The sequence below is a fragment of the Astyanax mexicanus genome, chromosome 14 (assembly GCF_023375975.1).
Source record: "Astyanax mexicanus isolate ESR-SI-001 chromosome 14, AstMex3_surface, whole genome shotgun sequence".
Taxonomy (NCBI): domain Eukaryota; kingdom Metazoa; phylum Chordata; class Actinopteri; order Characiformes; family Acestrorhamphidae; genus Astyanax; species Astyanax mexicanus.
In genome coordinates, this window is record NC_064421.1 from 48,608,769 (window position 1) to 48,622,550 (window position 13,782).

The 13,782-nt window shown below is 37.5% G+C and overlaps 2 protein-coding genes across 3 annotated transcripts; one reads left to right on the forward strand and one right to left on the reverse strand.

Annotated features, from left to right (window-relative positions):
• The first annotated feature begins 523 nt into the window (after positions 1–523).
• haus2 (HAUS augmin like complex subunit 2) lies at positions 524–3,971 on the forward strand. 2 transcript variants are annotated; one of them, XM_007255079.4, is made up of 7 exons: positions 524–713; positions 904–1,021; positions 1,582–1,677; positions 1,777–1,846; positions 2,180–2,312; positions 3,049–3,157; positions 3,318–3,971. In XM_007255079.4, exons 2-7 carry the CDS (start codon positions 941–943, stop codon positions 3,429–3,431), a joined length of 603 nt encoding a protein of 200 aa, XP_007255141.2. In that variant the 5' UTR covers positions 524–713; positions 904–940; the 3' UTR covers positions 3,432–3,971. The 2 variants fall into 2 exon arrangements, with proteins under 2 accessions (XP_007255141.2, XP_007255140.2); XM_007255078.4 differs by having other exon boundaries at positions 524–1,021.
• Positions 3,972–8,692: 4,721 nt separating this feature from the next.
• On the reverse strand, positions 8,693–13,493 carry si:dkey-13p1.4 (transmembrane protein 151B). The gene is made up of 2 exons (XM_015607316.3): positions 13,342–13,493; positions 8,693–10,526 (listed from the first exon to the last, which is right to left on the reverse strand). The coding sequence occupies exons 1-2, from the start codon at positions 13,444–13,446 to the stop codon at positions 8,973–8,975; spliced, it is 1,659 nt and encodes a 552-aa protein (XP_015462802.2). The 5' UTR covers positions 13,447–13,493; the 3' UTR covers positions 8,693–8,972.
• Between the last annotated feature and the right edge of the window lie 289 nt (positions 13,494–13,782).

Below are 13,782 nucleotides of genomic sequence, written 5' to 3' on the forward strand. Positions count from 1 at the left end.
TATAAATTATTTGCATTTGTGGAAAAGCCAGTACCAGTGAAAAATAACAGTATTGAAGAAAATAAGTTTTAGTTTGGCTATATTTTTTTTATTAATGGCAAAAAAAACAGTTCTCTCTTAATTCAGCTCCATAATTCTACTTTGACTTCATTAAAAAAAAAAAAAAAAAAAACATTTATTAGGGCAACAACTACAACTGCATAATCTTTAACACAGTTTAATATTACCTGACAAATTTGCATGCATACACAGCTAGTTACGGTAGATTGTTTGGAAAACTGAAGACTCGGACTCGCACTCGGAACCGACTCATGAAGGAATTAATGGAATCGATTCAAAACACCTACGTGTTCATGGCATTTTGTCTATTTATTTAATTGTACTGCAGATAAATAGTCATCTCGTTGTACAGTGAAGCTCTACATTGGTATAATTACGACTAAGTTAAACTGAGTTGCACAAAATAAATCGTTGAATCATACATTTGATTCAAACAAGTCGAATCGGTTCACTGATTCAAGCTTCCCGTCGGTACTGTGAGCAGTTCAGCGAGGCGGGCTGTTCAAACAGTGGCTAGTAGAAAATTAGCGAAATGCTAAAGCTACACTGCTAAAACCTCACCGCTGAAAGAGTTTAATGGTGTTTTTATTGGCACTGGAAATGTTTTAAGTTGGTATTTGGATGAAAAATTGGGGTTAAAGTCAAACATCTAGGTAAACTTTTGTTTTTCTGTCGGTTAATCAGTTATTTAGCGTTAGCTAGGTTAGCTAACTAGTTAGCTTAGCTTAGCTTTGCAAGTTATAAATAGGTTAACTACTGGGTTAGCTGTATTTTTTTAACAGGCAACACTGCCTAAAATAACTTATATTAACTTAATTTAAATATATATCTCTCCTGTTTTAGTTCTACATTTAAAAACAGGTAAAGTTAGCTTTTAAATATGTGGGACCCCACTCCGTACTCTGTGACTCCAGCAGCAAGAGTCTTATCCAGGTGTGTTCACTCCGGCACAATGTCTCAGGTAAGATAAAGCAACATAATACTCAGCCTCTAAGGTGACATCATGTTAAATAAAAAAATAATACGTGGCCACGACTTCATAGCTGGTACACAACCGACCTTCAGCGTTGACAAATGGTTTAAATATGGTTGAAGTAATGTCTTGTTATTTTAATTCTGAAACAATGTTAAAACAACATTTAATGTTAAATGGTTGTGCTAACGTTGACATTTTAACATTGATTAAACATTATGTCCTCAACCTTCTGCCTTTTGAATTAGCATTTTACAATTAATCCCAATCCCAGTGCAATTTCTAAAAACGGTTGAATTAGTTTTACTGTTGTGTTATTGAGGTAAAAAAAAATAATAATCTGACTACTCTTAAGTATATCCTGGTCTGGTTAAAGTGATTGTAGCATTGCCCATGGGGGATAAATGATTACTAAAGGCATATTGATACATATGTGTGTGTGTGTGCATTGGGAATGAGATAATTAGGCTAAGCCACTTTAGGGGCTCAGTAAGATAGGACTTTATGTTCAGATTGACGGGTCTAACGTACTCCTGTTGCATTTACAGAAAGAACTGGATGCTGTACCACGAAAATCTGAGGTGTTCTCCTCTCACCTGCTGGAAGCGGAGCAGCTCAACAGAATGAAGCAAGAAATTGACCAGGTTTGAAACATAAGGGGTATTTACTCATGAAATAACATCTAACACTAAATGTTCTATGGAGTGTGCGGGTAAATAATAATTGTATGTTTGTAATTTTAGGTGAGTTTGGATTTGGAGCTGCTGAGACTGGAGAAAAGCACTGCAGACGTGACCCATAATCATTATCTTAGTAAGTGCTACTACACAAATACTGTTTTCCCATCTGCTGGATTTATCTGCTCAATATTTATTGTTCTTGATAGTGTATGCCTTGTTAAAACACTCTGTTTGCTAAAAGGAAGCTTTGAAGAACTTTAAATGAAAGTCTGTGTGAAATGTAAAGTCATTTTGAAGCATGATTTTGTAAGAAAATATATAAAAGAAGGTTCAAATGTCCAAATACTACACTATTACAGATTACAGTTCAACAGATTACTTAAACTTGCACAATGTAAATGTAGCTTTGTTTTAATAATTTCGATGAAAGAAAGAAATGTTTAAAATCATCTTTTCTTATGAACAGGCCAGTGGTTTGCGTCATTGCAGGAGTTCACTTCACACCTTCAGGACGTCTTGAAACAACAAACTAGTTTGCAGCAAAGGCTCATGAAACCTATTTGTCAGCAGAACCTGCCTGTTCAGGCCAATCTTCACAGGTCAGAGTTTTTCCTTTGTATGTTGTGTGTAACGCAAAGATATGAGATTATATTTTATTCTTTGCTTTCTTTATAACAAGCTTCAGTGATCAAAAATAGTAAAACCAGCAAGAGTTGTTGTCCTGAGAATTTCTGATTTATTAGAGATACAAAAATAACCAATGCATTTTGGCACTCAGCCCTTCATCAGGGTAAAAGACAAAAGTTAATCAAAGGTACATCACAGTAAATAAAATACTCATATGATCACAAAACAACCAATGAGAATGCTCTAATTACACACATAATCAGCCAATGAGAGGCTGATGGCTCAATTGCACAGGGGAACCACTTCCACCTAAAATAACTTCTTAAAATTAGTCGTCAATTTTATTAAGAAAAGACTTTAAGAGAGAGAAAAAAACACAGCCAAACTGACAATCCAGATCCTCCATTTCCACAAATTACCTAAAGAAACTTTTTTAGAGTAAAATTCTTATTCATACAGTAAGGAAATAAAAGTGCTTCTTGTTTTTAACTATTTTTTGATCACTGATATTTTTGCGGGGCACCTTGTTGTGCAGTGAAGTTGCACCAGATCCATCCACTTTTAAACAAGTTTGAATAAAAATATTTTACAAAGCCAAGTCTTAAGAGGCAGTGATTTTCTTCTTGCCTGAAAAAACTTTTTAAAAATTTCAATGTCCGAGAAGAAATATAATGTATGCTTTCATTAACATGATTGATTTAACTGCAGGTATGTGGTCGAGCTCATGGGGATGATTGTGGAGTTCATTGAAAACCTGGAAATGAAAATAAAGATAGTCCGCTCAATTCCAGCCACTGAGGAATCTCTGATTAATCTGGTAAGTACTGCTCTTATCTGACAGGGGGAGTCATGGAAAGACTTATTTTTCATTGCTATTTTTTCTGTATTCTAGAACTGGTTTTGGATTTACTTTTCTTTCTTTTCTTTTGTGTTTGTTTGTATAAATATCTTTTTTTTCTTTTTTCCTGTTTAATCAGAACAATGCCATGACGCAGCTCCTCGCTCAGGTCACAGAGGTCGAGAGTCTGACCAAGCAAGTTCTTCAGAGGCAGGACCAGTCAAAGGAAGATATCAGTGATGCGTCTAGTTAAGAGAACGATAGTCATTCCTTTATTCTAAAGGTGTTTTCACGCCTGTAATTCGCTTCTCTGGATCAAATCAGTAAATGAGTTCAACTTGCAGCATTTTCACTATTGGATTGATTTCATATAAGGAAAATTGCAAGTGCAACAAAATGCATCACAACAAATCATGTGAGCATGTTGACATGTTGAGCTTTTTGCACAGACGTGTCTGGGGCTGGTTCAGTGTTTCACATATTTCAGTGCCGTTTATGGAGCAGCAGCAGCAGCAGACATGGCATTTATTCATTAATAGCTGTAGTAATAGATCAGGTTCAAGTGTTTTTTCGTTGTTGCCTCAGAGCAACATTATGCAGCTGAGCACTTTTTTGGGTGAATAATGATAAAGCAGTGGTGGTTATTATTGGTTATTATTCAAATAAAAATAAAAATCCATACCATAGAGGGTTAACTAAATAACTAAGGGTGCAGAAACCCCTTTTATTTAATATTTGAGTTGTCTGTAAACATGAAAATTGTGATTTAATAAATAATTTCAATTACATTTGAGATCTTTTCCTTTTGAAATTTTTTCCTGAAGCAGCTCAGACATGTCTTTTGTGGATTTTTGAATGAATTAAAAAAAAAACATGGAATGAGATCTTTAAAGAATTTTAAAGATTTGCTTTTTTGATTCAGTTGTGTTTTTACAATACAGAAGAGTGCATTACAACTATATTTGGCACGAATAACAGAAAACATGACTTTCTTTAGCCTTTCGGCTCTTTTTTCACTCTGAAAACTAATTTAAAACTAAAACTGAAACTAAAAAGTTGTAGCTCTGTTAACAAGAAAATTCAGCTCCAGACTTTATCCAGTTCTCAGTGTTTATATTAGAAGCTGTTGAACAGTTTGGGGGCGGGTTTACACGTGTTACCGGGGCAACGAGACAGCAACAGATCAAAGAGTTTTAGACACATAGACACACACAGACACACACACACACACACACAGTACCTATTACCATTTATACACACCTTCTGATTCATTTTTAGTTTTTAATTTAGTTTGTGTTTTTTCCTACATAGTAAATGAATACTGAGTGATGCAGACTATGAAGAAACACATAAGGAATCATGTAGTAACTTAAAAAAAAGTGTTAAAACAAACCAAAACCAGCAATTCTAAAAAGGCTGGTAATTCTGATAAACTTATCTTTTGCTTCCTTTCCTTGGGTGGTCCTGATAAGTGCCAGTTTCATCATTATAGCGTTTTTAATGGTCTTTGCGGTGACTGCACTTAAGAAAACTTTCAAAGTTCTTGATTTATTTAGATTTTGAAATGTTAAAAGTATTTCTTCTTTATTTAGTTGAGTAGTTGTTTCTTCTCATAATCTGGATTCGAACATTACTGAAATATTCACTATTCACTGTATACCTGTAACTCTACCTCTTCACTACTTTACTTTAACTGATGCTCTCAAACACTTTATTAAGAGACAAGAAATTCAAGTAATTAACTCTTGATGAGTTCAGCACAGCTGTTAACTGAAAGCCTGAATTCCAGGAGACTCTACCTCATAAAACTGACTGAATGTAATGTAATTTAAACAAGTCACCTACTTTTTTTGTTTATCAAATAAGTCCCTAAGATGTTCGTCATAGTTTGGATGACTTAAGTATTAATCTACAACGCAGGAAAAAAGGAAAATAATGAAAAAACACTGAATCTCTACATTTCCACAACCATGCAGACATATGAGTTAAACAAATAAAATGACACAGAACACATCTTCATCTTCCCTGTATTTATTTCTTTGCATTCTGGGTAACAGTCACAGCCGTTTAATAGCGCTATTATTTTATGATCGGGATCAGCAACACCTCCACCTGACAGTGTGAACACAAAACTGGATTATTTGCTGTAAAATACACTTTTTACACAAACAGCTGATGGTTTCCATATAGCTCAAAATAAAATATCTTTACTATCCAAAATTATTAAGCTTAAAAGCTGATAAGTGACTTTCAATTGTACATATTTGGAATAAATGTACTTAAAAATAAACTTAAAACTTAAAGGTACATTATTTTACCAGATATTTTACCTTCAGAATAAATTTCTGAATTTCAACAGCAAATTTCAACAGTTTTGAATGTACACATACTAACTTTTATATATATGAACTAAATGTTTAGTCCAAAAGTCAAATAAGTTTAATTTAAATATGCAAAATGCAGATATATCAGCTTTTTAAACTCAGTACAAAAGGAAATGTGTGCACAAAAAAGGTGTTTTGGAGACATCTAGAGGAAATTAAAGTGTGACATTAAGTTCTGAGCAGTGAATGAATATAAAAAAAATTACAAAAAATTAACAAATGTAACAAAAAACGTAAAAAAATATAACAAAAAAAATACATTAAAAGGTGTTTTGGGACATTTAGGGATAAAATGTGTGACATTAAATTCTGAGTAGTAAATGAATGTAACAAAAAAATGTAACAATATGTAACAAAAACTAGGCATCTAATACTTTTCCTTTTCTGTCATGGGACATAATTATTTTTATAACAGCTCTCCCAAGACCAGATTAGACCATCTGAACCCATAAACAGCCCCTATATTCCCACCACAAGATCATTTTCACCAAAGTCCTGTTAAAAAAGGCTACGTTCACATTACAAAGTGACTCAAATCTGTTTTTTTGCTCAATGTGGCTCAGATCTGATTTTTTTCATGGCTGTGTGAACGTTCCAGATTTGTGTCATCTTGGCTAAGTTTATATTACCAGGCTGAAGTGACTCAAATCTGATTTTTTGCTCTCTATGAGATCTGATTTTGTGAACGTGCCAAATCCGATTCTTGAGTCACTTTCGTATGTAGTCCTAAATCAGATACGTATCAAATCCACGGACATGCAACATGAATGTGAACGGTCAAATCTGAATTCATGGGTCTTTTATCTTTTATGCGTTAGCATTAGCATTAACATTAGCGCTATGTGTTTCTCTCTCGTACCCACACTGCATCTCTTGGTGCAGCTGTGCAGCTATAGCTGAAAAAAAAAAAAAAACAGCAAAAGCAAACCACCTGTCCTTTTTCCTACACCTCCTGGACCTGAGCATGAACTTCAGAGCAGCTGTTTACTGTTTCTCCACTCCAGCAAAAGATGCTCCACATATGAGCTGCTAACTCATCCATTTCCCTTTATAAAGCTACGAGTCTCTCCTCTCTCTAATATGAGGGTTTTTGTTGTTGGTGAAGAAGGAGGCGTTTATACAGGTATCAATGTGCAGCATGTGAGACGATTCAGGAACAGATTCTGTGTTCACATTACACACAGATACAGATCACTTACATTTACACTGAATGTGAACCGACAAGATACACAAATCTGATCTGAGCAAAAAATCGGATTTAAGCAATGTGGCTTCTTGTAATGTGAACATAGCCAAAGAGACCTCACTTAAACAATCCTTTAAAACGCACTTGTGTGCTTCCTGTGCATGCACTTTCCTCTGAACAAACACAGATTTAAACTAACAGACTACACCATGCAACTGTGGCTTAAAAAAGCACATTCTTCATTCACATAATTCAATTATTTACATTCCAAAGTATTCTATACCACCCCCAATCTTTTACATATATTTCTTTAAGTCTACACAAATGTCTTAATAATGCTGATGAAGCTCAAATGTATTTAAATGAAAGAAAAGTGCAGATTTTCATATAGAAAATTCATAAGGCCATGGCTACTATATATTTAATTCAGCTACAGTTCCTAAGAAAAATACTAAAAAACAAAACAAGAAAAAGGCATTGAAGTGAAAGTGCTTCCTGAGTTAATAACAATATTTGTTTTATAGCCACAAGTAACACAAGCATCAAAAACAACAGAATTCTGTACTATTGCACTATTTTTTATAGAAAATTAAACAGCAGCTAGAACACTGTCGACATTCTTCCATTACTTACATTAGTATAGTTGCAAAAGTCTGCATACCCCTGTTTTCTTTTGTTGCTTTAATGACCTTCTTATGCACAGATAACAATAAAGCACATCCTTCTGTAAATGATGAAGAGGTAAGAAGTGTAGCGTTTTCTCCACATTACACTTTTTTATTTATTAAATTAAGCAAATAATTTGAAATGTTGCATTAAACTGTGGAGAAGTGTGTTCGCTGTAGAGGATGTCTATTTTTTTATGTAGAAAATTTATATTACATGTGATTTTAACAGGGGTGACCAAACATTTGCAAATACTGTATATAGAGAAGATATACCTTTACAGTATATCTATTCAGATTTTTTTCCCTTTCATGGTTGTATAGTTTTCACATGCCTTTTTATTTAAGACTCATTTAGGCATTGGGGATCCCTTTCTAAGTAGCTTAAAGCATGTACGTATTTAATGGTATTAACATAAATATTTGGTATACGTGCATTTATTTAATAATATATATATTTTTTCTTCTGTAAAATGTAGCCCTTGGGGTTGGAGCACATTCAAGACACAAAGGGGCAACTTAAAATGTTGCTTAAGTAGTGCACAAGAGAAAACTTGGGGGTACAGGAGTTCATTATTCTACCACAGAGGCTTTTATTTAAAAGAGTTAACAAACAGGCTGCACTCCCAAAGTGCTTCTCACGTGCTGAACTCCAGTATAGTCCAGTATATTTATATTTCTGACTCATGGATAAAACACAAACGTTTCCACCCTTAGACCTTCCTCAGAGTGTTCACTAAACACCAGACCTGTTACTAAATAAATACATAATTCTAGTTACAAGTATATACTGTATATGAATGTTACTTGGCAAGATAAATTAAATATTGATTATGAATCACCTCAAACTAATAAATTCAATCAAGAAACAAACTTTAATAATGTGCAAAAATGGAAAAATAAAAAAAGAATATTATGAAAAACAAAATATATAGTATAATAATGACAAGTCCATATATCCACATGCGCATCTGGTCTGGTGTGTGTTTGGTCAGCACCCTAGAGAAGGCCTGAGGGCTGAAATGTTTGTGTTTTATCTGTGAGTCATTAATATACTGTAAATATACTGGACATAATACTGTGAGTGCTGTCCGACCCTCTTAATTTTCTTAGGCTCTTATTTGCATTGTTTTTCATTTTCAGCTTTTTTGAGTAGAACAATTTTTTTTAAACAAGTTTTCATAAGTGCTCTGCTTTATTTCGTCGCTGTCCTGTGAAAAACAAGTATCTCCATTTTTGTCGATTTTTAGTTTACTACATAATTTGACAGACAAACAGACAAACTGTTCCTTACACTGTGCCAACATTTTTTGATGAACGGACCAATAGAAACTCTTCAAACTGACCTGAAATAAACTCTTTTTACTTTGAGTTCCATTGAAGGTTTATAAGTTTTTTTCTCTCTCCTGATATAAGTGTTTTCCATTGGACAGCGACGATTTGATCCATCATTGATTTTTTAAAATCCTCTTAAAAGCTTGGAACAGTTCTTTGGTCCTTCTTGTTCGATTGACTTTCTTTCAGACCAGTGTTTTTATTTATTTATTTTGTTTGATAAGTCAAAGAGAAGTCTCCAGACAGCAGGAACCCCTGCGGACGTAGTATCTCCTCACTTCTGAAGGATCACCACAGCCCTCACGCCTGTGCACAATGAGCACAGGGAAGAATCGTGCGTCCTGGTAGTTGGGAGGGCTGTCGTTGAGCGCGAGTTGGCTGGTGTAGGATCTGCAGCACTGTTCATCCGGGCAGCAGCGCTCAGTCAGCGTACTGCTCCGGCTCCTCCACAGCCCCACGGTGTGCCTGGAGCCGTACATTCGACAGAGGGAAAACCGGGAGGTGTCCAGGGACACCCGCGAGTGGAAGGTGTGGCGAGAAAAGATGGAGGAACAGCTGGAGCTGATGGTGGCTCGACGTCCTCCTTCAAGCTGGCAGCAGTGCTCACAGTCTTGTACCATGGTTCCATAGTTCTGGGTCAGGTAATCGTCCAGCAAGAAGCAGCTGGAAGACGAATTGTCGCCTTGACCTGTTCCAGAGTTCCCCAAATTCATCAGCATCGCTTCCGAGTAGCTGGGGATGAGCTGGCGGTTTGAACGAATGTGCCATTCCAGCTCTGTGCTGTCCACCGTGTCTCCTCTCGGGATGCCACACCGACCGTTTCTCGCGGGAGCAGCGTCCTCTGGAGAAGGACTGCTGTTGGTGTACTCCAGTCCGAAGAGTTTCTCCACCTGGTAGTGCACAAAAGCCGTGCGGTACTCTATTAAAACACGAAGAGGCCAGGAAAGCATGAGGAGAGCAGTCAACCAGAAAGAAAACTGCGAGGTATACCAGGGTAACCTGTCAGGATCCACATAGGTGATGAGATGCTCTTTAAAGTCCACGTTCTTTAGCTGCATCCCTTCCCGTGCTTCCATGTAGTCATCCAGACCTTCAATCTCTGAGAAGAACCTGGCCCTTTGGTTGAGGTACGCGTTCTCAGGTCCTGCTCCCGCAAAGCTAAAGCACTTGCTAAAGCGTAGCCTCGTCGCCGTGTGGCTCTCCAAGCCACGCAAGTCCCTTGAGACATCCTTCATCCCACAGCGACTGTAATCAAACTCTCCTTCCGCCACGTGGGTGTTGACTCGCTCGTGGTAGACCTGTGTCGTGGTGTAGGCGTCCCCATTGCGGTACCGCGTGACCTGCCGCGTCCTCCGCACGAAATGGTAGCTGATGGCTTTCCACCAGACGCACGGTCGAGCCTGCCGCATGCGCAGGACTCTTTCGTAGACGCTGTCCACGTTGGCTTTGTACTGAAGCTCGCTGCGGGCGCGGCAGTGCCAGCACTCCATCAGGTAGACCGCGTAGAGCATCAGCAGGAAGGCCAGGGGGATGTAGACGTACCCGTCTGAGCAGGGGCTGTCGTGGTAGATCATGGAGCGTCCTCCTCCGTCTCGGAGCGAGTTGATGGAGGTCAGGGAAGAGGTGCTGGAGGAGTCAAAACTCAGCTTGGTGACGCGAGTGAACTGACACCAGGCCACGGCACCCAGACAGCTGTACATCAGCAGAGACAGGAGGAGACAGCGCCAGTGCATCTCGCGGCACATGGATGCACTCAGGGACTGCTGCACTGGCATTTGCTGTGGAGACAGAGAAAGAGAAAAAAGAAAGAAAGAAGAGAAAGAGATAGAGAGAGAGGATACAGAAGATCTTTAAGATACTCACCCAGATTCAAGTGTTCTGAATTGCAAAGAGCTGCAAGACAAGCACAGAATCAATTGCCTAAAAAGATAAACCTCATGGCTTTAGTTAAGAGACCCTTCAGGGTCCCATCAGCCCATTGATCCTACAGTGAGTCCCTGGACGTATGCCTTTTGTCCTTGACTGAGGTCTTTTTTTATATCCTCCACCACTTAATGATAAGACCTGATGAGGCATGACCAAACAGTTAAAAGTTAAACAGTTAAAAAAACACAGCAATAAGCACTGGCTCTAAGCACATCTCTAATTTTAAGCTTAATTACTTACATTCATACCTAAATAGTTACAGTATATTTAATCAACGCAAATACTTGTGTGTTTATATGCAACATCTCTAGGTTTAAAGTCGAAGAAGATACACTATCCCAAAAAGACTACTAGTCGTTTTACTTTTGATGCAAGTCACTTGCAATGGGAGTGAGTGCAGTCACTGTTAAAAGGTCCCAAGAAGTTGCCTGCCTTGCCCGGTGGTACAAGTGAGGTACCACTTTAAAACAAGGCACCATTATAAAGGATTTAGAAATAATGTATGAGGGATACTTTATCAATCATTAAATAATAGTTTTAATGCATAAAACGTGTTATATTTTGTTTGTATTTTTCCATCCAGCATTAACATATCTAATAAAATAATATAGAAAGTCAATTTAGATATTTATTGTTATTGTATGGTAATATACACCACATTATGATTATTGCATAATGATTAATTTAGTTGTCTGATTACTTTGACAGACAAAGTAGGATTCAACAGTATAAATGTAGAATCACTATTAGACCACTGTTGTATTTCTATAGATGTGTTGTAACTGCTTATTAATGGTTTATAAAGTATTTCCAACCTAATTAATAACATTAATAAACTTTATTTTAAATAATAAACCTTATTTTAAAGTGGTACTGAAGTGATGGACATGCTAACTGCAAATTATTTTACTGTATGTCAATTATCAATCAATTGTCAATCAAGTCAATTGGGCCAACGCTTAGATAGTTGTGCCACTCTGAAGTTAACCACTTAAAAATAATTGGTATCAGACTACTGTTTAGATTTGAACATTTGTAAATCAAATTTTATGACTCTTTTTTTGTAATCTAAAGGAGCAGAATCTTTCTATTAATCCATTTAGATTATATTTATTCTGAAGATATCAGACATTACAATTTAGAATACAATTTCCAGTTTGTTGCACCCCAATTGACCCCAACGTAATGTCTTTTTGTCAGGTCCAACAGTAGAGAACAGAGGTTACTGTGAGCTTAGCCAGCAGATAACAGCGCTTTTGATATTAATAAGGGTAAACAGGCTTTTAAGGGAGCAGGACAGGCGGTGAGGCATCAATAATGGAGATGCCACATGAAACAGAATGCTTTAATGTCTCTAAAAGTCAGCAAGGCACATATTCACTGCGCACTGCATATATCCCCTGTGTAAAGTCTAATATTTCAGAGTGGAAGCTTCTATTCTTCCTCTTTTTGCCTCACTTAGAAATGACTAAATATGCAGTTCTGGAAAAAAAAATAAAAGAGCACTTAAAAATGATGATTTTCTTTGATTTTACCAAATTGAAAACCTCTGGAATATAATCAAGAGGAAGATGGATGATCACAAACCATCAAACCACCAAACTGAACTGCTTGAATTTTTGCACCAGGAGTAAAGAGGCATAAAGTTATCCAAAAGCAGTGTGTAAGACTGGTGGAGGAGAACATGTTACAATTGTTACAATTCTGGGGCAGCAATTAAGATTTAGCAGCTAATCTCTTGTTTTTACTCCACAGCCTAACAGTATATGTTGAATTTGAAAAAGTAAGCGAATCCTTTAGAAAAGTTGTTTTAAAACTGTAGTATATGTACCATCTGTAGTACACAAAGCATTTAAGGGTGGTACATCACTATCAGAGCTGCACTGTTCATCCCAATCAGCTCTTCTTCCTGCCCCGCCCCTAAACCCATACATCACCCAGTGCTCCTCCGAAACTACTCTTCCCCTTTTCTTTTGTTTTTTTTCTTTTTTTTAGCATTTTTCTCATTTGAGCTGAGGGTGGAGTCAGCTAAAATTAGGGGATTTGGTAACCCTTTAAAGAGACCCATAATATTATGATAAATAAATAAATAAATTTATCAGCAAGTTTTGTGGAGGGGTGCAGGAACATAACTAACCTGGAAAAAAATCAGTTTATTTTTTTTTGGTTGATTGATTTTGTTGAAATCTTAGCATAAATCTTATAGCCAGCTTATTATAGGTTATAGCCTTTATTCACTGGCAGCTTCCTGAAGGTCTACATTATGAGGTTGTGTGACACAGAGTGCTGCAAAGGACTAAAATAGGCTTCAGCATCAATGACAATCAATAAGCTGCTCGCTTTAAAGTTATCTATCATAGAGAACAGAGGGGTCTGGAGTCAGGACTCGCTGTAATGTTGAACATATGATAGGAAAGGGTTCAGAATTGTCAGAAAGTGACTAGATTTAATAGTATTTAGTGCTACATATAAAGCACGGATAGTTATAATATACCTATAATTACCTTTACTACTGAAAAATAAATGTGAGGTTTAGTAGAGTAGTACAGTGGACTAATCATCCCCCTTATCATAGTAAAAAGCCCCCCAGGCTGTCTACAGTCTCCCCTGCACCCTGGTGCTGATGCTGGAGGATGCTGATGCTGGAAGATGCTGGATGTGTCTCACCTCCTCCAGCGCATCCAGGCTGGCCGGGGTGTCCGCGCCGCTGTTCGGGCTGCTGGGCGCCGTTTCCTCCGCAGTCGTATCACTTTCCACATCTGGAGACAACATCCTGAATCCGCAGCTCAGACATCTCACTCAGACCCCCGCATCAGCTCCATCACCCGCCCGCCGCTCCGCTCCCGCCTCCTGCCTCAGGGACCGGGAGGGAAACCCCGCTCAGACTGAGAACAGACTGCGGAGGATTCCCATCAGAGAGAGAGAGAGAGAGAGAGAGAGAGAGAGAGAGAGAGAGAGAGAGAGAGAGAGAGAGAGAGAGGGAAGGATGGAGAGAGACAGAGAGAGATACAGATAGAGAAAAAGAGAGAAAGAAAAAAGAGAGAGAGAGAGGAGAGAGAGAGAGAGAGAGAGAGAGAGAGAGAGAGAGAGAGAGAGGGAAGGATGGAG